The sequence below is a fragment of the Melopsittacus undulatus genome, chromosome 2 (assembly GCF_012275295.1).
Source record: "Melopsittacus undulatus isolate bMelUnd1 chromosome 2, bMelUnd1.mat.Z, whole genome shotgun sequence".
Classification (NCBI taxonomy): domain Eukaryota; kingdom Metazoa; phylum Chordata; class Aves; order Psittaciformes; family Psittaculidae; genus Melopsittacus; species Melopsittacus undulatus.
Window position 1 is genome coordinate 104,657,114 of NC_047528.1, and position 24,946 is coordinate 104,682,059.

Here is a 24,946-nt window from a genome sequence, read left to right on the forward strand (position 1 = left end):
CCGACTGCTCTCCTGCTTTCACCATGGACTCGAAATTTTAGGCCAGCCAGAAGAGGTTAGCATAACAAAGCAGCACATGAGAGGGAGGCATTGAATTTCAATAAACTGAGGGATGAAATCTCCTTATGAATTCAAGCTCCTGGCTCAGGCATCCCTCTCACTTACCTTGGAGAAAATCTGCTGTCATGCATAGGAAACAGCTCAGCAACTGAAGTCCTGGCTGCCATTGAGGTGGAGGCTGACGTTTATTAAAGACCTGCAGAGCTCTGTGGAATGAAAAACATTGTTACGTTCATGGACTTAGTCATTACAAGTCAAATATTTGTGTAGGTAGGGGCAAGCATTTTGCTGAAATTAGATGATCTCTTTAATAGTTATGCTTGGTTATGCATACGTATTTGGATGCTTGGCTAGGGACAAGAGGGAGGTAAGGGATGAAAAGGACTTAGTATGGAGAGGGAAAACATGAGCAAGAAGAAAGCAAAAGAAACTATGGAACGTTAAAAATAGTAACAACAATTAGGTTGGGGGGGGACCAAGAAGAGGCAGAAAAATAATTCAGAGTGTTTGAAGAAAAAGGGGATAGACAATGAAGCCTCTTATGAAAATGTAAATGGCTGAGTCTGAAGATAAATGAGGAGCCTGCAAAGAAACAATGAAAATAATGAAAATTAAAAAAAAAAAAAGTGGAAGACAAAAAGGAGGGAAATATTTAGAAGGAAAGTGACAGGTTTTTGCAGGTGTGTGCTGTTGAGCATGTCAGCAGAGACACTCTATAATCTCCTCTAATAACGTGATGTGTACCGGGGCCTTTGTAAAAACAATCAAAGCTCAAATTTTTCAATTATTTCTTTAGTGAAGTGCAGTTTCCTGAACACGTAAAGCTGATGGTGTTCTCCTTCTGTGGGTCTCTCAGCTGTGGGTTATTGTCCAGCCTTTCCTTCCTGGGGACTATACACCAGAAGCTCTGCTGCCAGCAGTAAGCACAGTCTCCCAGGGCACCACTGGCTTTTGTTCCAGCTGTGGAGAGGCTGTAGAGGCAGCAGTTCAGTGCTTGCCTGGGGTTGCACAGCCAACAGAGAGCTCCCTGACAGGCAGCAAAAGAAAAGGGACTTGGATTTTACCTTTGGAAAATGTTGCCATTCTCCACCAAACATGTTGGGCTTTGGAGGGCTGTTTTGGGGAAGAGGGGATGTGGTGCCCTGCTTGCTGAGGAGGAGCCTACCTCCCATTGGGCTACTGGGAGAATTTGTAACATGGTCACTCTTTTGTCACTGGTTAAATCTTTGACACCATGGGGAGTTTCTTGGCTTGGTGGGATGCAGCTGTGTTAGATGAGGACATCAGATGAAGCTCTGGAGAGGTGTGATATTGCTTGCATTTGTGGGTGGTCAGGCTTAACACATAGGCAGGCAGGTAAAAGAGTATGGTTACTCCAAGCCTGCCTGGCTTCTTTAGTAGTGACTGACTCAATGAGTAGCTGTGCACAGCAAAATGGGGAAGGGACTGAGTTCACTGACCTTGCCATTCCTCCTCTACCAGTGAAGGAATTTCTTTCTGGTGCACCTGACTCTCACCAGGGACAGCCTTGCTGCCATACATGCTGTGCCTGCATGGATGGGGCTGCATGTCTCAGCCACTCCATGGAGATAATGCTTTCAGGAGGGAGATATTGCTGCATAGTTTAGTGGAAAGTCCTGTCACAAAAATCTATCTGGACAGTGTATTAGTCAGTGCCCACGGTAATACCATAGCAGTTGCTGTGGGCATTAGAGGTGGAAAGAAAAAAGGTTGAATCACAGGGACCTAATGGAGCATAGCTTAAAATAAAAAGACTGGTGGGGATGAAACTCAGCAAGCCAGTTATCACTGTTAGCTCCTGTCAGGCTGCACACGCATCCCCACCAGCCTCCACTGCTGCGCTCAGGATGAGCATGGTACATTGGTCAAGGTTGTGGCTGCCTTTTCCCCACTCTAAGCCTGTCTTTCCAGGATGTAAACAGCTCATAGGCCATGGGAAGGGGCTTCTGCATCAGACTTAACTGAGGCCAGTGAAAGGCTGTGCTCTCAATATGCTCAGCATGGTGGTGTACACCCAAGCAGCTCTGTGGGTAAAGGAGAAGCATTTATCAGCCTTCTAGGAATTTAATGTTCACATTTTTCTCATATTGGTTTTGAGCACTCTTGGGTGTTGAATTTGCATTGGTGGCATGAAAGGAATTGGCTTTTCAGTTGCAGCATGTGATGTAGCAGGCTTTGCATTTAGCCTCTGTATTTTTTCCACAGCCTTATTCCCCACCCCCACCCCTGAGGACACCCTTAAATTCTGCAAATTATCAAAGTAAACTGCATGGATTAAAGTCTGCTGCAAAACTGTTTTCCAGGAAGTATAACAGGCTGCGCTTAGTTTGGCTGAAATCACTTTGCATGGATTTTTCTGGCATAAGCCAGTCCTTAATAGATCCAGAATGTCTGAGGATGATCGAGTACTCAAACTCACAATGAATTTTAAGGGGAAATGGCTTTCTGTCTCTTTTATGTTGGGTTTTGGTGGTTTTTTTTTTCAGTGATGGCTAGAAGAATAAACATTTTTCTTAAACAAGGGTGTTTATTTTTCTCCTTTTTTAAAATCACTTCCCTACTGATTTATTTGGGTGGAGTAGTGTGCAGTGTTGCTGTGTAATGCTTTTTGCTTATAGAGTGGTGACATTTGGAAGGACCTGCCTAGAAAAGCTGTTTGAAGCCTCAGGTACAAGCAGAGTCTTCTTCCATCTCTGCCAATGGGCTGCAGATAGCTAGTCTTTCCCAAGGAAGTTTCCTCCCAAGCGTGCCTTTTAATAGGAACAACCCAGGACTCACAGGCTATAAGGGAGGGGAGCTTCAGTCAGTTTCTTATTGATTCACCACTCTCTTCTGTGCTGTTGTGATTCCACTAGTTATTCAGTCACCCTTGAGTCTGCCAGGGCACAGGAGACCTGAATACCTAATGTGCTCAAGCAAGGGGTTTGGAAGTAAAACAGAATAATTAACTGGAAAAAAACAATCTTTCTTGCCATTTTAATGTAACAGAAAAAAAGAGCAGGCTAAAGCTCTTCCTTTTTGAAGGTCACGTTTACCGGAATTTAGCTGTGATGTGAAATGCAAGAACCTTTAAAACCGTCCCAGTGTCTAGGTTACAGGGAAGAAAACACTGATGGGCAAGGAGGAAAAAGGAGGACGTGTCCTAGCTGAGCTGCACAAACAAGGCTCCTGAGTCTACTTTTGGTAGGGTTTCTGTTTGAGTGGATGAGTGGGTCCCCTGTTTTGGAAGGGCACATGCTGATACTAGTGTGCTGAGTTTGGAGAAGTTTTCTTTTCTAAAAGAAAAGAATAGTTGTAAGCAGAGGAACTAGGGAAGCTTGGTTTCCTGTGGGTTTTCTTCATGGTTAAATTCCTAGGTATAGTCCAATCATTGTGTTTCCTTGATATGGGTATCCCCATTATTGTCTTCAAGATGACTTCTTTGGTGTCTAAGGGTTGACTGAACATTGCATTGTTCCCCACAAAGAAATGCTAATGTGTGGTTCATATCTCCTCTAGTTCCACAGCTACTTCATGAAACCTGTGAAACTTACTCTGTGACTGCTGTCCATCTCTCAGTGTGTATTTGAGATCTTCAGTAACTTTTGAAGCAATAGCCACCTGCTAAAGTTAGGTGGAGACAGGCACAAACACCTGCCCTGTCAGGTGGTCTTCTCTCCTCCGGAAGCCTGAGTATCTGTACCAAGGGGTCAACCTGAGAATGCCTACCAGCCAACATTAAGATGGAAGAAGATACTGTTCAAAGATTCTGCGGTGCTGAGAAGCCCATCCTGAAGACTCCTGTCTTTCAGCAGTCCTGGAAGCATTATCTTTGGGGGTTGCTCCCTTATTTTTCTTTCATAGGAGTCCAGGACATTGAGAGAGTCTCTCTTCTTGTAATTGCTGAGAAGCGCTTCCCTTTCTCTTTTCTGCACAAGAGTCTTTTCAGGCTGCTGTGAGTTGGTGTTAGTTCCATTACACTGTGCTTTCCTCACTCTGCTGAGCAGACAGCAACCAGCTGCTGTTCCTGTGTATGCATCTCTCAGTTTCTCAGCCTGTTAAGCTTCAGAGCCTGCCTCATCTGGGGACATTCCTGAGACACAGCAGTAGCACAAGTGAAGTGCTTCATGGTGGTCATTTTGCTATTTACCTACAAGGTAGTGAATAGCAGCTGGGAAGAGCCTTTTACACTCAGATGCAATGGTGATAGAGGCACCGACTGAGAAAGCGGGAGCTTCTGGAGACCTGGGGACAGCAGTGTGTCTGCTGTGCTTGGCTCTCATTCAGAAACTTCACCAGTAGAAGGCTGGAAGTGCTATAAATAAAATGCTGGATTCTGCAGCATGGAGTCGGTGATATTGATCCTGTGCTGGAGACATCACAGGAACGTCCTATTTACTAGTTCATTTCATTACTTTCTTTACTGTTTTGAGTAGGTTTTTTAATGCACTACTTTGATACAGTATGTGCCTTTTAGTTAATGATAGGTACACAAAAAACAGCTTCTTATTTTAATGTGAGATTTATTTTATGAACACTTAATTTTAAATGCCCACTGGTTCCTGCAAAGGATTTGGGGTACCCCTTAAAACTTGGAGCACTGACCCCTAGGAGATCTACCTGTATTTAGATGTTTCCCTTCTGACTGTAACCATCAGTGGGGTGCATCAGTGCTGCTGACTATGAGCAAGTCATCTTCCTGTGGGTCTACTTGTCTTGTGAGGGTTACCTGAGGAGCAGGACAAGCAACTAGTGGCTCTAAAGCTGGAGAAAGTGTCCATCTCTTTCTGAAATGATGCTGCCATTCAGCATGTAGCATGTCTTGGATGACCACCTGGTAGTTTCTGTGTGGCTAGCTCTGCTGTGAGTTCATTGAGGTTGCATGGAGCGCTCACTGCTAGAGGAGAACAACACTTTGCCTGGGTAGTCATCACACCCCCTCCACATAAAAAGGGTCCAGAAATGTGTGGAATACAATTTGTATGACAGGAACTGTTAGTGAATCCTTTCCACCTGCCATAGAGCTGTTAACCATAGAGGTAATGAACAAAAGGGTTTCTTCATGCACTTTGCCAAGACAGTGCAGACCTTCATGATGGAGAGCTGTCGTTATTTCCATCAACTGATCCTTGTTCACAGCCCTTTCCACAGCCTTGACATGCCCTGTTATCTTCCTCATCTCCTTCAAATACAGCACGGTTTGTACTGAAAAGTGATGTTCCCTTCTGTAGTTGTGTGTATGCATGCTGCTCAAGCCTTGCAGGCAGTGGTCTTTTCCAGGGAGAGCAACTTGATGGTGGCATTCTGTCATTGGGATGATAACCAGAGAGGTGGAATAGGAGAAGGGGAGGAAAGAAAAGGTACTGTGTGCTTTAAAATGCCCAGATCGATTAATATAAAGATAAATACATTTATTAAAAGATTTCAATAGAAAGATGCCAACTGCTCTCATGCAGAAAGTCAGCTGCATGTGTGTGTGTGCCAAACCAGCTTTTCCAAGCTAGCAGATGGCTACAGTGGAGCAAGAGAACACCTATTTGCACTGTCTCAAAAGCTTTTCCAAGCACAGCATTTCTTCTCCCTTTTTATCCCCCAAATCCCTGCCACCTGAACAGGAGGAAGCTTGGAGTATGAAGAGCTTAGAGGACAGATAACCATACCTACATACACAAGAGGCAAAATTGCAGAGGTACAGTAGGATAAAATTCATAAGGAAGAAAGATTTGCAAAAGTGGCTGTTCCTGGTTTTCTCTCTGATACCTTGATCAGATAGTAGAAGTCTGTCAGTTGTTTCACTGAATTTGCATTGTTTGTCTTAATTCTGCTTTCCACAGTCTCTAGAGCAGGAGGAGAGCAGGTGGTCCTCGTGGCTGGAGCACTTGGACTCCGTCCTGCAAGAGCCAGAGCATGCCTTTCATTCATCACAAGAGTGCCAGCTTCAGAGTAACAGTTCTGAGCTGCCAAGACCTTGTTGGAGGAAAGTAGCTTGGAAATATCAAAAAGAATTAACATTTTTCATTCCAGCTCCCAGAAATCCCTCCTCATCATGCTGAATTCTTGGCTCAGTGGATGGTTGTTGTCTAGTGAAGATGCATGTTTGTATGTTACGAACAATTTCCATGCTTTAAACAGGACTGATTGAGAAAGAAAAGATTTCAACTGTCTTAGTTTGTATGGAGGATTTTTTGTTCTTAGATTTCAAACCTTTTTCTCATCTACTTATTATCCACCCCATGTCAGTAATCTGCATCTGAAGAAGATGTGATTCTGATCTCCTTCCCCATCTATCCATCAGCATTTTCGCTTTGTCTTCCCATAGTAACTTAAGACTCAGACATGGCCTGAACAGAAGTTTGTGCTGTAATAGAGAGTAAAACCTAATTTCTGTGCTTCCCTCAGTGCTTTGCTTCTGAGAGCTGAAATGCTCCATTCTTGTGTGTTCAGCAGGAAGATGGGTGTTGAAGGGGATGGACTCAGATCCTCAGTTTTTGAGTCTTTATATTTTAGTTGAAATACTGCTGCTGACAAAAATTGTTTCCCAAGTGTGTCTTGGGCTTTGTCAGAGGCAAAAATAAATCATAGCTGCTAAGCTTAATGAGTGACTGGCTCAGAGGGGCTGTTGGAAGCTCTAGTCCTGGGCTTTGCAGCTCTAGGGACAGGTCAGGTCCCCAAAGGCAGATGGACAAAAGGCACTTACAAGGTCCTAAAACCATCATTATTGCATAAATGAAGAAAAAACAGCTCTCACATGCATGCCTTGGCCTCTTGTGTGATCTCTGCTGAGCTCTTGAAGCTAGGGCACTAATCTCTGAAAGCAGCTCTTGCACTCTTATCTCGAGTGTTGCTCCTGGTCTTACTCATATAGCTGAAGCAGATGAGAATCCTCCTTGAAAATTGATTTTTGAGAAGGGTGACTCACCTGTCTATAAAGCACCACGAACATAATTGTAGTCCAGGGGAATATGGCCTGAGATGCATTGTTTTGAAATGATACTACATGACCCTCCCTGTTAATACCTGCCTGCTCACTGTGCTAGATGCAATGAAAGAAGGCTTGTAAAACATTGCAAAAAAAGCAGATTTTTTAAGCTTCCCATTTCTGACGTTTCTTAACTTCAGCTTCGGAGGCGTAAAACATTAAGACAGCATTGGATTCACAGCTTCAGAGGAGCATCATCTCCTTGGCTCTGGTTTTTAGCTTTCTGTGCCTGCCCTGCAGGCTCCAGGAAGCTGTGGCTTAGCAGGTTGCCCTATGTTGGTTTAAGCCACAGCAAATACCCGTGTCCCTGCTCTTAGCTCGCAAGTGCTGTTAAGTAAAATGTATCAGCTTAACTCTCTGGAAGAGGTGCCTGCTGATGTGCTCTGCCCCCATGTTTTTACTGGCTTAGGCTTGCCTTAAACTGCAGTAGCTCACTGGTGGTGCTTGGGATCGGTGGGAGAGCTAAATCCTCACAAAGGTGAGATTGTAGAAGAGGGAGGGAGATAGAGAAGGAAGGATTTGTGAGCTGACTCATCTTGGCTTGCTGCCAGAGGTTATTGCCTCCAGAGGTGAGTGGTTGGTGCGGTGCATGGGGGTCTGCAGCCCACTGCTGCCCTCCCTGGTGTCTCCTCCGGGCTCTGTTTCAGACATTTCCCCCTGTCTTGGGGACGTGCCAGGGTAGGCCAGGGTGTGAGTGACATCCTCAGCAGAGCTGCAGGAGCAGGACAGTGCCACAGGGTGCCTGAATCTCACCTGGGTCTGCCCTGGAGCACCAGCCTGCTGAATGGGGTGTGCTGTGGGCACAGAGCCCACCAAGGAACCATGTTTTGTCAGGGGTTGAGTAGTAGAGCAGGCTGTCATGAAGCACAAGTTTTCCCACTGCAGGGAAGGGAAAACCCCTGTCCCTTTGGATGTCATCTCTGCCACTACCTCGCCTTTTTTTACTTGCAGGCCGGTTTACACACTCCTCCTTATAGAGAGCATCCACCTCTCAGAGCAGGAGGGCAGAAAACGTGTGCATGTGCAAGGGAGGAAACCTTTTCCTCCCTGCCATGGCTGGGAGATGGATGCAGATGTGAGGCCAGCTCCCTGCCCCACCATGCACCTAGCTCACTGTGCTCTTTGGGCATCCCTATCATCTCTGCCCCTGTTGTCAGGGTTCGCTCCAGCAGTACTCCAGACAATTTTTGCTTGATGAGCAAACACTCTCACTGCTGTGCGCTGCCTTGTCCTTTCACCACCCCTCTCTGGTTTCTCCTCTTTTTTTTTTCCTTTAATGAGGTCACTTGAACGTCTCCATCTAAATTAGCTGTCCTAATAACCAGATGTTCCTTGGAGCTCTCCGGGACAGGGTGGGTGGAGGGAGGAGAAGGAGCTTGTTAGCAGGTGCCTGCTTTCCCCTGGTCCCTGAAGCTGCTTTAGCTGAGGGCAGAGGGGCAATGGGGAACAACAAAACAGGGACAGCAGGTATTAATGTGCACCAAGCACACTGCCTGCAAAGCAGTCAGGAACCAGAAATTTTGGAGAAGCATCTCTGAACAGCACTGTGCTGGCAGGGCTGGAGGTACAGAATAAAGCCCAGGGGGAAAGGGAAAGGTGAATGTCCTTTCTCCTGCAGCTGAAGCAGTAATGAGCAGTTGAGAAAATTGTAGTTCCCCTGGGTCCATCAAGGACAAGCCAGAGCTGGGGCTGAGCATGTCTGTTCCCCTTCCACCTGGACACACAGGGAAAGGGGTTGCTGGTGGGGCAAGGGGTGCCTGCTGCCAACCCCTGTGGGTCTGTATGGGTCTTAGTAGGCTGCAGGAGAGCATCGCTGCCCCATGTGCCTGGGGCAAACATGCTAGTCTGTGATCACACCATCTGGCTAGCAGGTCCCATGTGGCTTAGGTGTGCAGCTTTGGCCGGGAAGCCCCACTTCCAAGACGCATTGTGGAGCAGGAGCAGGCTGTGCAGTGGGATCCTCTGCAAGGGAAGGAGCATAGGGATAGCATTGACTGGGCGTGTGGGGCGGGCTGGGAGCGTGACCAAGCAAGCCTGCAGCAAGCAAGCAGAAATTCAGGCCCTGAGTTGGAAAGGTGTCCTGATTTCCAAGTTTTGCATCTTTTGTCTCTTTATATTTTCCCCTTTCTTTCTACATGAGTTAGTTTTGTTTTTTCCTGTGCCCTTTCTCACTGGCTGCTTGAACTCACGCTATTGCTTTGGGAGATGCATTTCTATTGGCATTATCATTCCAGCCAGTAGTTAATGTACCAACAAGGATACTATTGTAATTGGAGGATTTATTACTGCTGCTGTGAAACAACTGCCATGCCTCCTTGCTTAACTCTTTGGCTCCCCTCTTGCCTTCTGCCAGCAGCTGAATCAGTAACAAACTGCATTTTTTAAAAGCTGCAAACTGGAGTTGCGTTATTTTTCAGTTTTTATTTTATTTTCCTCTTCTTACCCCAGAATGCTGCAGTGATACAATCACAAGGGACTTTAGTGCTTCACCATGCATTCTTGATTGTGCATCAACTGAAAGTGACTTCATAGTTCAACTTCTCATTTAAAATAAGGCTTAAATGTTTGCATGAGGATTAAAAGTATCCTCTGACTGTTTTTCTTTAGACCACAGACCCAGTTCTGCTCACCCCTTCAGAAGCTTGAAGTTAATTCAGTAATTCATAAAGGTTATGACTTCTTTCTAAATTTAATTCAACAATTATTAGTCTTTTATCTGCCTTTAATTTAAATCTGCCTTTAACCATCCTTATTTCTCAGTGCAGGTGGGCTTTACCGAGGGAAAGTAACCCCCAAACCAAGCAGATTATTAACACTTCCCTTGTGTTTTCCCTGTGGTATGTGTTGGCAGGTAAGAAAGAGAAGAGGGAATTTTGTACAGAGACCCCACACCCTCAGTCGCAGTAAAGATTTGCATCCTCATATTTTGGTCTCAGATGGGACTTTGGGCAGTGGGGAGAACACAAGCAGCAACAACAGGATCAAAGCTTTCCTCTGCTTGCCCCAGACCACCTGTAATTCTCTAGCTGGGACTTAAAAATAAGGCAGGCGAAGGTCTGCTCAGTTTTGTCCCCTTACAAAGGTGACATTTGAGGGTCTTCATCAGTTTTGCAGCATAGCACAGTATGTGTTTTCCTCCTCGCCAAAGTCATTATGCAGACTTCTGATTGTCAAGAAGTCACAGTGTCTGATGTGCTGCAGCAGGTATGCATCATCATGTACAGCTAATTGCCAGGCACAAGGGTTTGGGAGGATTACATTGCTAATCTAGGTATCTTCCGTGCCTTATCACCACCACCTTCCTCCTGCCACGTGCATGCACACATATTTGGATCCTGTAAGGAATGGAAACCAGTAGTGGGGTGTGGGAGGGATATAAGGAGCATCCTCCCTGAGAGCTTGCAGTTGGTGGGAGGGGCCAGGTCCCTTCTATCCTTGTGCTCTCACCTGCATTGCCTCTCATGGTGTTTTTCAGTGCTTGCCAGTGCTCACCTCTGGACTGGCAGTGCTGGCATTGCGGTTGAACACTCTCGAGCAGCTTGTTTCTGTCCTGCATGCATGACTAGGGGGAGTTTTGGGGGGAGATTCATGGAGAGGAGATTCATCCCCCACTGGGATCCCTGTGGGGCAGAAAGATGGCACAGGGCAGATGGAAACATAACTCTTGCACTAATTCCCTGCAAAATCCAGAGTGGTATTTCTCAGCCAGAAGCATCTCTCCAGGATTTGCATGCTGCACGTATTTGTTCTTCCTAAATAGTTCACACTTGACGCTTGGCAAGCTTAGCTCTCTGCAGGCAGTATGAAGTGGGCAGTTGGGGAGACAGGGTAACACCATAGGATGCCTCTGAAGTGTATCAGTGGGTAAAGCTATAACAAAATCCAAGGAAAAACGAGGTTGGTGGGTTTTGCTTGTCCTAAAGCAGCACAGAAATGATGCTGGGTAGCTTGTGTAAGTTGGTTTACTCCTAAAGAGCCTCCAAGTGTAAGGGTACCGTGTTGCTAAGTGATTTTCACAGTGTTGTTTTACCAGCTCAAGCTAGGGAGCCTCTGGCTGCCAGCCTGATGCTCCTTCTGTATCACTTAACAAGGAAGCGGCACCTCATGCTGCCTTGCTTGGGAGTAGATGAAATGTTGGTAGCTCTCTGGTTTGGATCCAGCACATGAAAGCTTTCCTCTTGAAGGTGATGGGGGTTTTGGATACCCAAGGATGAACCAGAACCAGCCTGAGGAGAAGGGTGACCTCTTTGTCCACATGGGCAGAGTTCAGCATGGCACTGGGAGCTGCTGGAAACAGAGGTGGTGCTGGGGCTCAGAGGAATGTTGAGGCATGCACCAAGAACTCCAGTCTGCTCCCTGTTTGTTTGCTGGGAGACTGTAAGGCAGTTACTTGTTCTAGAGTTAGCCCTAATTAGTTCACCAAGTGCTCATGTATTGGATGTTATTGAGGTGGGTTTGACCGGAGCTGCGTGTGCAGGCTTCCTGAGGAGGGATGCCCATGGACATCACCCTGGCAAAGGGGGAGCATCTCCAGGCTCCCTCCTTTTCCCAACAGCAGGTCCCCGGCACTCTCCCTAGCTGGGTCCCTAGCACCCTCTAGTGGCAATATTTACAGTCAGTATTTCAGGAGATTTCAAAACGTGGTGGGGTTGGTAGCACCCTCTGCCTAGCAGCCCACCCACCAGTGAGGACCTGTCCCAGTGCCTCCTGCAGGAACCTGGGGCTTGGGGACCTAGTAAGAAATGTTGAAAAGAGGGGAGAAACAGGTAGAAGCTGGGTAAGAAAGAGCAGACAGCACCCCTCTTGGCTCCGATTCAGGTATGGCCTTGCTACCCTTCGTACAGTGACGACTGTCATGTAAGCTTACTCTTGCTTTCAAGTAGAGCTCAGCTTGCAGAATGCCCCAGAAATCCTGGTGCATCCTGCAGCAGTGGCTGCAAGATGCTTCAGAACAGCTTGACAGTGTGATGTCTGGCAGCGGAGCCAGGGCTCCTGGGTGGACACTACGTAAAGAGTTACTCATGTCCTGATACACAAACTAATGTCTTTGTCAGCAGGACAACTGGCTTGGGAGGAACTTTGCTTCTGATAATCCACCTTCTCATATGTGGTGTTGAGCACAAGGGGATTGGTGAGCACCTTCACAGCGTTTTCCGCTTGCTTTTCTGTGTGTCTTCTAGTCCTGATGTAGGCTGATGGGCCAAGCCATGCCTGTAGCCCTCCTGTTGGCACAGGACAGCCTGGTCTGTGTCCTGTGGTGGTCTGTAAACCCCAGCAGACCTGCGACCTTGCTGCAGGAGCCCCCGGTGCTCCACAGAACTCAGAAGGATAAGCTCATTGGGCTTCTGTAATGAGCTGTGACCTGCTGCCGTGTTTGGCTGCCTCTTCAGAACAGAATTTTCCCCTTTCTCCTACCCACTTGCCCCCTTCCCAAACCTGGTACCAAATGGGCATCTTGCAGTGTAACTGAGACAGTTGTTTGTGCATTGTTGACCAAGCTTGAGATCAGTGGTGCGAAGCACAGAGCCTTACCACTGGCCTGTCCATCTCTGGGCTCTTGCCTGCCCCTCTTGATGTCTAATCCTTTGGAAACTGGGCTCTCATTTAGCAAGCGGCTCTCTAGTCCCCCTGTTTGAGAAGGTGAGAACAACCAGGTGTATGTCTGTGTCAGGCTGATGTAAGACAACTGCCTCAAGGCTGCGTGCAACCCCAAAGGTATTGCTGATTCTTCTAACTGGGAGGATCCTGGTTAGCTTTTTTAACCAACGGAGCAGGAGGAATGTAGTACAGCATGTCAGGTGTTACCACAGTTAAGTTAGAGCCTTTATCAGCACGCCACCACCTACTGATTTTCCTCCAGGAATGCATTTTGCAATAGCTTGCCTATGTGGTGTAAAAGATGCTAACACTCCCACCAGGTTCTGACCTGAAAACACAATGTAATGGTTCTAGCTGTTGAAACGGTGTCTCTGCCAGCCTCCAAACTCCTTGGGGAATGGCAAGGCAAGTGTTGCTTGAGGCCCAGGCTTTGGACAGGCTTCCTTGTGTTCCTCCTAGAGAGCAGGCAGCTCCACATCTGGCAAGCCAAATGCCTGCCCCTTTCTCAAGCTTGATCTCCTTTGTCCCGCAGAGCCAGGCAGGCTATTTGAGGTAAGCAGCAATTCATTCTCTGCCTTGTGCTTAGAAAGAGAGCAGCCATGCTACTGAGCTGTGGGAGCACACAGCCAACCAGTGGAGTGTGCAGAGCTCTCAAACTGGGGGAAGGAGAATAAGCATGCTTTCTTCACTGATACCTACTTTCACCCCATAAGTTGTTGTGTGCAGGCTTGTGTAGCAGGGAGCTCTGCCTTTGAAGCATCTCAACAAGAAAGTAACTCCAGCAATGTGATGATCAGATTTAATTTACTTAAATAAAGTAGGAAAAGTTACAAGAGCCCGTGGCTGGAGGGCAAAGAAAAAGCTGCGTGGCTCTGGAAATTATTCAGGAAGGTCTGAAATGAGAAAGTCAAATGTTATCATGCAGGCGGTATGAACCAGCAAGGTTAGATGCTGCTGTCACTGCTGGTTTGGGAGTCAGAGGGAAGGGGAAAGGACAGAGAGAGGCAGGATCCTTTTTGTGGTCTGCCAGAGGTTATTGCTGGTGAACAGAGGACAGGAGCCCCAGCAAGGAAGATGAGAGGAAGGAATGGAGGAAGTCATGGTTACAGGGCACAAGCAGTGGCCTTCGATGTCAATGACCTTACCAAGTACTTCCCCTGTCAGGGGCAGTAAATTCCCTGGGTACTGAACACGTGGTAAAAGCAAATGCTCCCATCTGGGCCGGACTTGGGAAAATTTTCCTCTCATTTTTGTCATCTCATGAGTTTTTTCTTTCTCCTCTTCTGGTTTTGATTTTTCTGCCATAAACAATTGTAGTAGTTGTCTTCGCTGCAGCTCATTGCTTTCTGTCGCTGTGCCTGAATGAAACAGATGCAGCTTTCAGCAGCTCAGCTAATTTCATCAAACCTTCCAGTGCTGTCAATGAAACTGAACTGAGATAGGTTGATTATATTCCACTGGTATGCAGCAAAACTGTGGGTATTAGCAGGCTTTCTAACACTGCCTTGTCTGAAGAACCAGGAAGAAGGTTTGCATTCTTCCTTTCATGTGATGTTTCTTGAGACAATAACATCTAGAAAGGATTCTTTTAAAGAAAGTCTCCCTTCTGCTGGTAGAACCTCATGCTAAAATTAAGGTGCTTGGTAAAATCAAGCAATGTTGTGGGGCTGCAATTTTCTTTTTCATCCCGATTTTAGCGGCTGTACTTCCTTCCCTCTGGTTAATCAATTGGAAAAATAGCCAGCAGATTTATTGCCTTGGCATGTCTGTGTCCTGAGCAGGCACTGGGCAGGTTGCAATTAGTGCGTTGCTGCCCTCAGAGGAGACACTTTCCTCCAAATGTTCAAACCCCTTCGTTTGGCCTGAGGGGGTCATTAAAACATGAAATGATATAAACAAAGGAGAGAGGAATTTAATCTCCTGACTCTTTTATGAAGAAAGATTAAAGGAACTATGTTTAGCTTGTCCCCACTAGTGACTGAGGGATGAAGACCATGGCAGGGCTAAGGACTGGCTGAAGGATGTGGGTGGGAGAGGGGTCATGAACTATGCTGGGGCACACAGTGAAGGGGAGGTTGCCCATAATGAAATGCCGTGATGGAAAATATTAAGCTGTGCTGCTCTGCAGCATGATGGAAAACCCTGTGCAGTTACTGGGGCCACTGAGCAGGAATTTAAGCACAGCACTGGAGTATGTGCTGCAGGTCACAGTCTTTCCCAGACAAAGGTTTGGGGAATGATTCTCCTCTTGGAGGGCTAGATGTGAGCTAACAGGCCTTTGCCAATACTTAAGTATTAAGTACAACTGTAAAAATAAACCTCTCTCCCAGCTCCCTGGACTTTAGACTCAGCATTTTAGTATTGCTAACTCCTGTGCTGTGTTTCCCTATCCCCCTTTGCTGCAGTGATTCCCGACTCGCTGCGAGTGACAGCGGTCTCACAGACACTGAACAAAGTTGAGCATGACTCCCTGGAGCTGAAGTGTGAGGTGTCTAAGAGCACAGCCCAGCACAGCCACATCTCCATTGCCTGGTACCGGCAGCGCAGCAGCGAGGTGCCTGTTGAGGTCATCTCCCTTAGCCGTGACTTCGTCCTGCGGGCTGGCAGTGCCTATGCCCAGCGGCATGCTACAGGGGACATTCGCTTGGACAAAGTTGGGGAGACCACCTCAAAGCTCACCATCTACAACCTCCATCCTTCGGATCAGGGCGAGTTTTACTGTGAGGCAGCAGAGTGGATCCAGGACCCTGACAGGTCTTGGTATGCCATGACCCGCAAGCGTTCCCAGGGTGCCATCGTCAACGTGCAAGCCACCGGTCAGTGTCTTCTCTGTCTCTTCTCGCTCAGCTGGGTGGTGGGAGGAGTTGGAAAATGGGTCTGTGCCTTGTTAGGTGACTGGGAATTGGGTGGCAGGCTTTGACTCCTGTTGTGGTCACTGAGCTGGGACTGACACAGGAGCTAAAACAGATCTTAAGCACCTGGTTCTAGCACAGGCAGTGAGAGTTTTGGTAAGGGGGGACGAAAGAGTGACACAGCAGAAAATAGAACTAAAACTTTGAGCAAGTGCTTCTGTATTGCATAAGGTCTGTTTGTAAATCAAAATCCTTCTCCCAGCCCACAGTACAGGTTCCTTCCAAGGATCTAAAGACCCAGCTGAGCTATTTCTTCCTCTCTGATATCCCCAAAGGCCTTGCCTCTTGACCCAGGCCTAAGCAGGGTCTGAACAGGACCTAGGCTCCAGGTCACATCCCACAGCACCACTGGATTCTGGTGTTGCAGCAGAATTGCTCCCAGGAGTAAAGTCTGGAGGAAAGGGTTATGATTATTGAAGCCTTGCAGCGCATGGCAGCAAGCTGCCTCTCCTACAGCATGGCCAGTCTGGGCTCCCACAATGAAAGCAAGCCCCTAACCCATTCACGTTCAGATGTGCATGTCCAAGGGATGTTGGCCAAGCAGGGAGGAGCAAGTTGTAAATACCTTGCAGAGGTGTGCTGGCTCTCTCAATGGGTTTTCCATGCTGACTTTTGGGCCTGATGGGCATTTCCATGCTTTCCATGTTGGTTTGTCTCTCCCAGATAAGGAGTTCAGTGTCCGGCTGGAGACAGAGAAGCGGACATACATCGTGGGTGAGCCGGTGGAGTTTCGGTGCATCCTGGAGGCGCAGAATGTCCCTGACCGCTACTTCTCCATCTCCTGGGCTTTCAACAGCTCCCTCATTGCCAGCCTGGGACCCAACGCTGTGCCAGTGCTCAACAATGAGTTTGCCCAGCGCGAGGCCCTGGGCCAGCTCAAGGTAGCCAAAGAAAGTGACAGTGTTTTCGTGCTGAAGATCTACCGCCTCCGCCTTGAGGACAGTGGCAAGTACAATTGCCGGGTCACCGAGCGGGAGAAGACCGTCACAGGGGACTTCATCGACAAGGAGAGCAAGCGGCCAAAGAACATCCCCATCACCGTCCTGCCGCTCAGTAAGTAGAAACTTGCCCATGCCCTCCTGGAGCCATTGCTCTACTGGGCAGCTATGTGGTGAAGTTGTGATGTGCCAAAACTTCGGCAGTGGGGAAGAGGGAGGATAAGAGTTTGCATGCTGTTGAGGCTTGGAATCCCAACTGGCAAGATACTTTATTTTTTTATGGGAAGGGCATGATAGAGAAAGAGGAATATATGTTGGGTTTGTAGGTGGTAAAACATGCCCCCACCTTGGTAATTACTTCCTTGAGTTGAAGGTATGTGTGACAGCCTCTGACTTGCTCCGCACACTCTCTCCTTTGCTTGCTCTGCAGAGAGCTGGGTGCTCTGAAATACTCTGCAGGCATTATGGGGAGACCAGCTTGGCTTTTGTTTATCCTAAGAGCTGGTGGGTTCCTGCAGGCTGTTCAGTGACTGTTGTTCAACTGTCTTGCAAGGCAACTGAACTGGGAGAAAAACCAGGGTTCATGTGATCCTCAGCCCTGGTTTGCTCTTCAGCGTGGAGCTCTGTTGAGGTCACTGTGTGTCTGCCAACCCTCGTGAAAACAGCCCTGCCAGAGGCTTGCCTGAATGTCTTTTGTGTTTGTCAGACCAACAGGATGAATATAAAAATAACAGGGTAAGAGTAGAGGGTCCACTGATTCATTCCTTGTTTTGTTCTCTGAAACTGAGGTAGCTGTGGCATGATGAGCCATGCACGTGTTGCCAAGGCTGCCCTTGCAGTGGGGTTTGACCAAGCAGAGGGCAGCTGCAAGAGGATTTTGTGCCGTGTTTATCTCCTATCTCTTAGGTTTCAAGGGAAGTGCAGCCTTTTCCTCTAGCTTTTTTCCCCCTTCCTTATTTTTCTGAAAGAAATTCTATTTCTTTTCTCTCCTACCAATATTTGGTCTCCTTTGTTTGGCTTTGAAAATTACTCTAGCTGGAAATCTTGCACTGTACAGATGTCTAAAATGTAATAGTTCTAGGCACAGCCACTTTAAAGACAGATTTCATTCTTGCCATTTAATAAATCACCAGATCTAGGAACAAATGTGATGATTTTTCATGGATGCTACGTGTCCATAAGTCCGGCGGGAAACAGCAGGAGTAACCAGCACTCAGTATCTCTGAAAAAACAGACATAAAGCCTTACATTTTGGGAAGCTCAGGATATGAGAGGTTTTTGATGTACCAAACATTGATAGCTACCTCTAGTGTCACTAGCAATGGGAATTGGGGAGAGCTTCTCCCAGAAAGAGTTGTAGGAATGAACGTGGCAAGACAGTGATCATGCTGATGTGAACTGAAAAGCCCAGGGAGCTGGAAGCTTTTTTTGGCAGAGCCGTTTGCATGTGGTACATATTGTAGCAACACACATTCCAAGTTCTGCTGAGATCCCATCCTGAATCTGCGACCAGAAGATGCATCAATGTCTCATGAGCCATAGGCAGAGAGATTTCTCCCAGCTTTGACCTACACCTACCTGCTTTGAGTGTACCAGTCACCAGGAGCAGCTCACTGCCCACAAGCTGGTTTTGGATGTGGTCACGCATGAGGTTAAAACATGCCTGGACCCAAATCCGTGGGCAGTTTCCTGCACCTGGTAGAAAGCTCTCTGGCTGGCAGTGTCCTTCTTGCAGACCGAGAAGTGGCGAATGTGTATCATCTCCCCTGTGTATATGCATTTCTCCCCTTAGAGACCAGCATCTCCTTGGAGATTATCAACAACGCCAGCAATGTCTTGGAGGGGGAGAGCCTGCGCTTTGGCTGCAATGTGCGCTCGGGCTTTGGGCCCCAAAGCCGCCTGTCTGTTGCCTGGCACCTGGTGGACAAGCTGAACCGGCGCAGTGAAATCGTGCGTCTGGATCGGGAGGGCACGCTGCAGCCAGGCCCCTCGTACACCGAGCGCAGCAGCTATGGGGGCATCCAAGTGGAGCAGGTCCGGCCTGGCTCCTTCACGCTGGAGATCTTCAACAGCATCAAGGCGGACGAGGGCCACTATGAGTGCCGGGTGATGGAGTGGACACGGACTCTGGATGGGGAGTGGCAGATGGTTGGGGAGCGGCACACAGGCACCCCGGTATCCATCACTGCTCTGGGTGAGTACTTGAGGCGCGGGGGCCCATGGGGCTGTGCTCCCTGTGTGCCCAGCAGCCCCAGAAGGTCACCTGCAAACAACTGGGGCTGCTCTCGGCACTGTGGCCTTTGCTTGCCACCACAATGGAGGTACCCAGCAGCTCCCAGTAGGTTGGTGCAAAACACCTGCATGCTCTGTTGCATCTGGGGACAAAGTCTAAGGGGTGGCTGTGGCAGGAGCAAAGCCAGGGATGGCTAAAGACAGGGGCAGTGCTTCCAGTGTCCTTCCAAGGAGAGAAACTGCTGTACCCACAGCACTGAAGCTGACCTATGGGCAGTGCAGTAGTGGTGCTCCATTGGCAGCCTGTAGGCATCAGAGCCTCCTACATGCCCCGGGTAAACCTTATCTCTGCTAACCAAACCAGGAGAGCAGAAAGCTGAGGCAACTGTCCAGATACCTGAAATGATGAACATCTCTGACAGCATCAGAAGTCTAATGAAGACACGGGCCCAGGAGTTGTCCTCACTTCCTCTGCAAGGAGGCATTGAGCTGCTGGCCTGGAATCAGAGCGTTGTCCATGACTGAGCTGAACTAGGACCTGGAATCACTGCAGCTGGTACTCTGCTCTGCAAAAAGGCTCCTCCATTTCAAACACAGTGTGACCACATTGGTTTAGGAGAGGGCAGGTAGGACATTAGGGATTTTGGATGGATTGTGAATTACTTTGGTCCTGCTCAGGCCTTGCTATGTTAAGTTCAGGACTGGTTCCCAAAGTGCTCTGCAGGAGGCTGAAGAAGTGATGATTACGTGTACGAGGCCGCTGATTTGCAGAATGGCAGGGCTATAAACAATCAGGGAGCTGTATTGAAAGGTCAAGATTGAAATTTTGGGTTGGTTTTTTGTTTTGGTTTTTTTTTTTTTTTGCTGTTCTCTATAGTATTAAGCTTTGGCAAGATGTGTGAGAGACCAGACTTCAAAGTTGTATCTTATTCTGATCAAAATCTTGCTTTTTTCTCCTTTCCTGCCCTTCACTTTTGACTCTCTTGCAGAGGCTGTTCTGTCTGCAGCTAGAAATCTTTGCTATACAATTTCTAAAAACAGGTAGGGATGTTAGTTCATCTAGAACTAAAGACAGATTCCCATCTTGTTTTAACAGCATCTTCCTCACGAGGTTAGCAGCATTTGACCTGCTGTAAGTCAGTGTACCAGCCCTTTTCTTTACTCTGTCGTTTGCAGAAGTGATGAAATTAAGTGTTAAGATTTTAAAATGTATCACTTTTACTCTTGTTAAAATATAAGATGCTTGGAATTGCCCTGCAGTTCAAGAACATGTGATGGAAAGGTTGCCTGTCCTCCTCTGCTCCTTCTCAGAGAAATTGCTGGCTGTTGCGCACATAAAGTCAGGTGCTAAGAAATTCCTAGGTCCTCTTCTTAAAACTAATAAAGCTGAAGTAGATAATGAAAATTTAGTGAAGAAAATACTGAATATTTTTTGTTACTTCTGAATCTGGTATTTTTTGCTCATTGTAATGTTTTTGAAGTATCCTGAGAAACTCAAATGGAAGGTGCTGAGAAGGCGCAAGAGAGGTTTATGTCTATAGAAATTGCTAATAAAAAATGTAGTAAATTTAGTGACACATCTCAAGTTAAGGTCTAATCATTGGCCAGTCTGCAAGGATAAGAAGCTCTTTAGCTGAACCAGCACAGATGATGTTCCCCCCATAAATGTTCAGACCAATAAATCTATCTACAGGCTGGCTCGGTAGCCAGAAGAGGGATGTGGTGTTGGAAGAGACCAGATGTCCCTGAACTAAGGATGTTGAGTGCCCAGTAGGGACTTCAGTCCCTGGCTGGCATGAGGAGGTGGCGGGGGGGGGAGGAGCAGAGGCAGGCTGCTGTCTTCTTGCAGGGAGGTCTTGCAGAAAATCTGCCCATTTCTATGCATGGATCCTCTCCTTTTGTAGCAAGTCCTGAAGGAAGAAGGACCTTTGTGTTAGCCCTAAGTGCCATGAACATGTTGGTTGAGTCGAGGACCTGGAAAATATACCTGGCTTTCGCATAGCAGTCAAGGCAAGTCCCTTCATGAAGCTTCCTTGCCCAGGCGAACTGGAGATTAAACATTACAATATCAGCTGGTCTTGGTGAAATGAAGTTGGCTTTCTAGAGCCATAGCCAGCGTGGTAGCACTCTGAGCTAGGCTCAGTAACATCCTTGCCAGGGCTGGAGGGCTTCTCCAGAGTCTGAAGGTAAGGGCTTACATGGGGATGAGATTCAGCAATCTTGAGAGGACACAGGCTGGGGTCTTGCTCTCCTTCCCTGGGTAATCACTGAACATGTTACAAGAGGCTTTAATCCCAAAGGCTGACCTGTTTTCTCAGTAGTCACACATGCTGGAGCTCTGTCACGGCGGTGCCATAGGGCTGCAGAAGCACTTGCCAGAAGTGTGCAGATATGATGGTGTTCATGCTGTGGCCGGTGCAGCCCACAGCAGCAGCTCTGAGGGTTGCAATGAACTCCTAGCTCACCTTTCAAGCTGCAATGTCAAGCCAGTGGCAGGCTGAAGCTCCATGCTGATCCACATGTTCTTGTTTCTGCTGCACACTGACTGGGGTCTCCCACAGTAGCAGTGGCTGGGACAGTCAGGGGAAGGAAGAGCTGCCAGCCAGTGTGGGACACCCCACAGAGCCTTCCAGGAAGGGAGCACTTCTTGGAGATATTGCTGGTAGAAAACAAGGTCCCTTCTAAATCTGCTGACCACACTTGAAGTTATGGGAAGAGAAGAAAATACTGCTCTTTGCAGCTCAGAACAAATAAGCACTGGAAGCACTCTGACTCAAAATGTAAGCCATTCAACTGGGAATATGTTATCTTCAAGTTACTAACAGACTGCTGGTTTTAAACTCCCCTAAATAAACAAACTGCTGAGGGTAGACAAGTCAAAATGTATTGATCAGCTTTGCAGAGTGGTAGACATGAGGATAACTGCATAAAGCCATCCTGGAGCTGTGATCTGGAAGAGAATAAAAGCTATGCTGTGTGAAGAATAGGAGCAACCAGCATCTATTTTAGTTGCCTTTGTCCTGGGGTTGTGTAACCACTGCCACCACTCCAGAGCATGAAAGAAGGCTGCTCCTCGCTTTCCTCATCGTCACCTGCAGCAACCAAGTACAGACCTGGGCGGGGGGACAGACAGGGTGGAGATCCCCTGCCTGAAAGGTGGATATGAATCGTGGTGTCTGCCAGCAGTCAGACTGGTGCTGAGTAGCTGCTCTGCCTGGTGCTGCTCCCTGGTGCCACTGCACTGCTGTGTTTCTGTATGGGGCTTTGGCAGCCTGCAGAGGCTGGTGCTCACCTCTGGGTCTCAGGGTATCTACTGCTCTGGGTGGAAATCAGGCATGATCCTCCTGCCGCTGTAGCCAGTGCTCATGCAGGCAGTCATCGCTATGCAGCAGGCACTTAAGTGTGGGTTTTGCCACTGCTTAATTTGCAATTGCAAATAAGAAGCCAACACAACGCAAGTGAATGATTATTCCAGACTCGTAACTGGTTGACCACACTGTAGCTTTTGCATGCTAACAGCAGGGCCTAGCTAGGCAGGTGTCTCAAAGCCCTTCTCTCTTTCCGCAGAGGCCGGCTTTGCTGTCACAGCCATCTCCCGCACCCCTGGTGTGACCTACAATGAATCTTTCGACCTCCAGTGCATCATCAAGCCCCACTACCCGTCGTGGGTACCGGTGTCTGTGACGTGGCGCTTCCAGCCTGCGGGCAGCACCGAGTTTCATGACCTGGTCACCTTCACTCGTGACGGCGGGGTCCAGTGGGGTGATGGGTACGTTGGTTTCCGGACCCGCACTGCCATCGAGAAAGCCGAGTCCAGCAACAACGTGCGCTTGAGCATCAGCAGGGCGAGCGACACAGAAGCCGGCAAGTACCAGTGTGTGGCTGAGCTCTGGAGGAAGAACTACAACAGCAGCTGGACGCGGCTGGCAGACAGAACCTCCAACCTGCTGGAAATCAGGGTCCTGCGGCCAGGTGAGTGGCAGAAGAGCATGAGAGGGGCTGGGGGTATGTGCTAGTGCTGTGGTAGTCTTCCTGGAGTAAGGACTGCTCTCGTGGCTGTGATTGACATCTCACGCTGGTATATGGCTTGGGTAGAACTGCTCACCTCTTCAGCTGTGGATATATTGGAGCTCCTTTGTCCACCTCTGGGGAACTGGGTCCTCTCTTTGCTCCTTGTGTACTGTTCATGGGGTTTCCTTCAGAGAAACAGTGTTCACGCCCAGCTTGGACAGAGCCGTGGGTGACATGGTCTAGTGCAAAGCATCCAGGCCCATAGCTGGGGGGTTGGAACTAGATGATCTTAAGGTCCTTTCCAATCCAAACCATTCTATGATTCTGTGATTCTATGACTGAAGCTCAGTTCAGTCCCTGAGCTGTTCTTGTGAAATGGAGGTGGCTTTCAGGTGGCCACCTCCGTTCATCAGAGCTGACTAACCTGGGGAAGAGGCTGAGGGACAGGGCAAACAGGCTGAAAGAAGAGAGGCATGCTCCCACCAAAGCCTGGATGTGTGCATGCACCATAGGTGAGGGGCTGCAGCTCTTGTCAAGGAACTTGCTGCATGTCTCACTTTGCTGGAGATATCTTCAAAAGCAGACAGTGTTCAAAGAGTCTGCCTTTCATCTCCACCAGAAACTGAACTCTTAAGAGCTGGAAGTCACCAAAGCTGTGGGTGCCCACACAGAGTTAACAATGGCTATGTAAGAGACACCTGTCTTGTCAGGGAGAGTCAGGTAAACTGATGCTGCTTATGCTCTCTATACAGCCAATGGAGAGAGTTAGGTGCCTTCTGTAGGCATTGTCACTAATACTATGGTCATGCCTTCTACTGTCCATGAAAGGTCAAAGATATGTGGTCTGGGGAGCTCTGGGACATCACTGAGCTGAACAGTTTACTGCTGTCTTGGCCTTACAGCTGGAGTTGATGTTTGGAATGAGACTTTTAACACCTTCAAGACTTGGCTCAGGTCCTTGAAGCATGGTAGTCCTCCTTCCGTGTTCCTGTGCAGAGGGACTCCTTCCTAGGAGTATTCTGCTTCCACCAGTATTCTGGCTTGAGCTTTGTGTTTTCTCCCTCAGTGGCCCTTTTCATACTCCACCTTCCCCAGTCCTGAGCAAGTCTTTCAAAAAGTCAGGAGATGCTGTGAGCTCCAGACACCTCGTGAGCTCTCCGTCATCTTTTTTCCCTCTCTCCTTCTTTGCTCCCATCTCCAGGTTAATGTCCTCCATTTATCTTGATTATCCTGCCTTGTAATACAAATTTTATTGCGCGCAAGGTCAGGTTAGTGATGTTCATTATTTCAGTTTATTCCCCTAGGTAATAGCACTGACTGCCTATGGTCCCTGGAGTAATCCACTTTTTCATTGCACATCTCTGCATGCATATGTGTCTGAGACAGAGAGAGAAGGAGAAATCCTTGTTAACAGCTTCCAGAAGAGAGCTTCTCTGTCACAGCTCATGGTGGTGAGGGGGACATTTAAAGGACATATAAACCATGGTCTTGCAGCCATTTGTCTCTACCAGAGTAGTAACCATCAAGTGATGCTTTAACTGAATAAATTATCTAGGTCTCCATAGTTTTTACCTTACCCTATCTCCCCGCTGTTCAACAAACTACTGCTACACAAATCTTAGCTGTCAGTCCAGTGAGCCTTACATAATGTTTGTGTTTTACGGTGCACAAGGAGGGATGCAAGATAAGTTGAGGACACCTAAGAGTGTCTCCAGCATCATGGTTGCACTCCCACTGTTCTGTTTCCATGTCTCAGGCAGCCTCTGAGAGCTGAGGCTGATGTTCTCCATGAATGCAATGCCAACGTTCATACCAGTAACTGCTCTAGTTCTCTCTGGTTTTGCAGGCTGCAGAGGGTCATGTCGTTTCTTTGCTGGATCTTTGGCTGAATAACCTCCAGAGAGGATCCAGGATAATGTGGAAGGCACCTTGGACACCTCTGAATGAAAGTCCTAGAGCACCCCCAGTGAGACCTGTGCCGATGAAGCAGGTGCTGGTTTTTAGATTAATATCCAGGGCTTCTGCAAAAAGGGTCATTCAAGAGCCCTGAACTATTGAATACTTGAGAGTGCTACCACTCTAATTCTGTGTCTCTGTAGTCACCTTAATCTGAGATAGCTTCAGTTTGCTGTCAGGTGTCTTAGTCCTGCCTTTCCTCTTTCCCTTGCCACTACCTATGGATTCCTGCCTTGTCCTGTATGCCAGTGAGTCTGGGG

The 24,946-nt window shown here is 47.9% G+C and overlaps 1 protein-coding gene across 2 annotated transcripts in view; it reads left to right on the forward strand.

The window, feature by feature from the left end:
- Nucleotides 1–24,946, forward strand: part of LOC101870424 (immunoglobulin superfamily member 3) — a 103,305-nt gene that overhangs the window by 53,298 nt on the left and 25,061 nt on the right. Inside the window, exons 3-6 of one of the 2 annotated variants that reach the window (XM_034060225.1) lie at nt 15,043–15,453; nt 16,213–16,602; nt 18,280–18,681; nt 22,287–22,691. In XM_034060225.1, coding sequence (XP_033916116.1) covers nt 15,043–15,453; nt 16,213–16,602; nt 18,280–18,681; nt 22,287–22,691 — 1,608 coding nt within the window. The remainder of the gene's footprint in view (nt 1–15,042; nt 15,454–16,212; nt 16,603–18,279; nt 18,682–22,286; nt 22,692–24,946) is intronic. The other variant, XM_034060226.1, reaches the window with a different exon arrangement.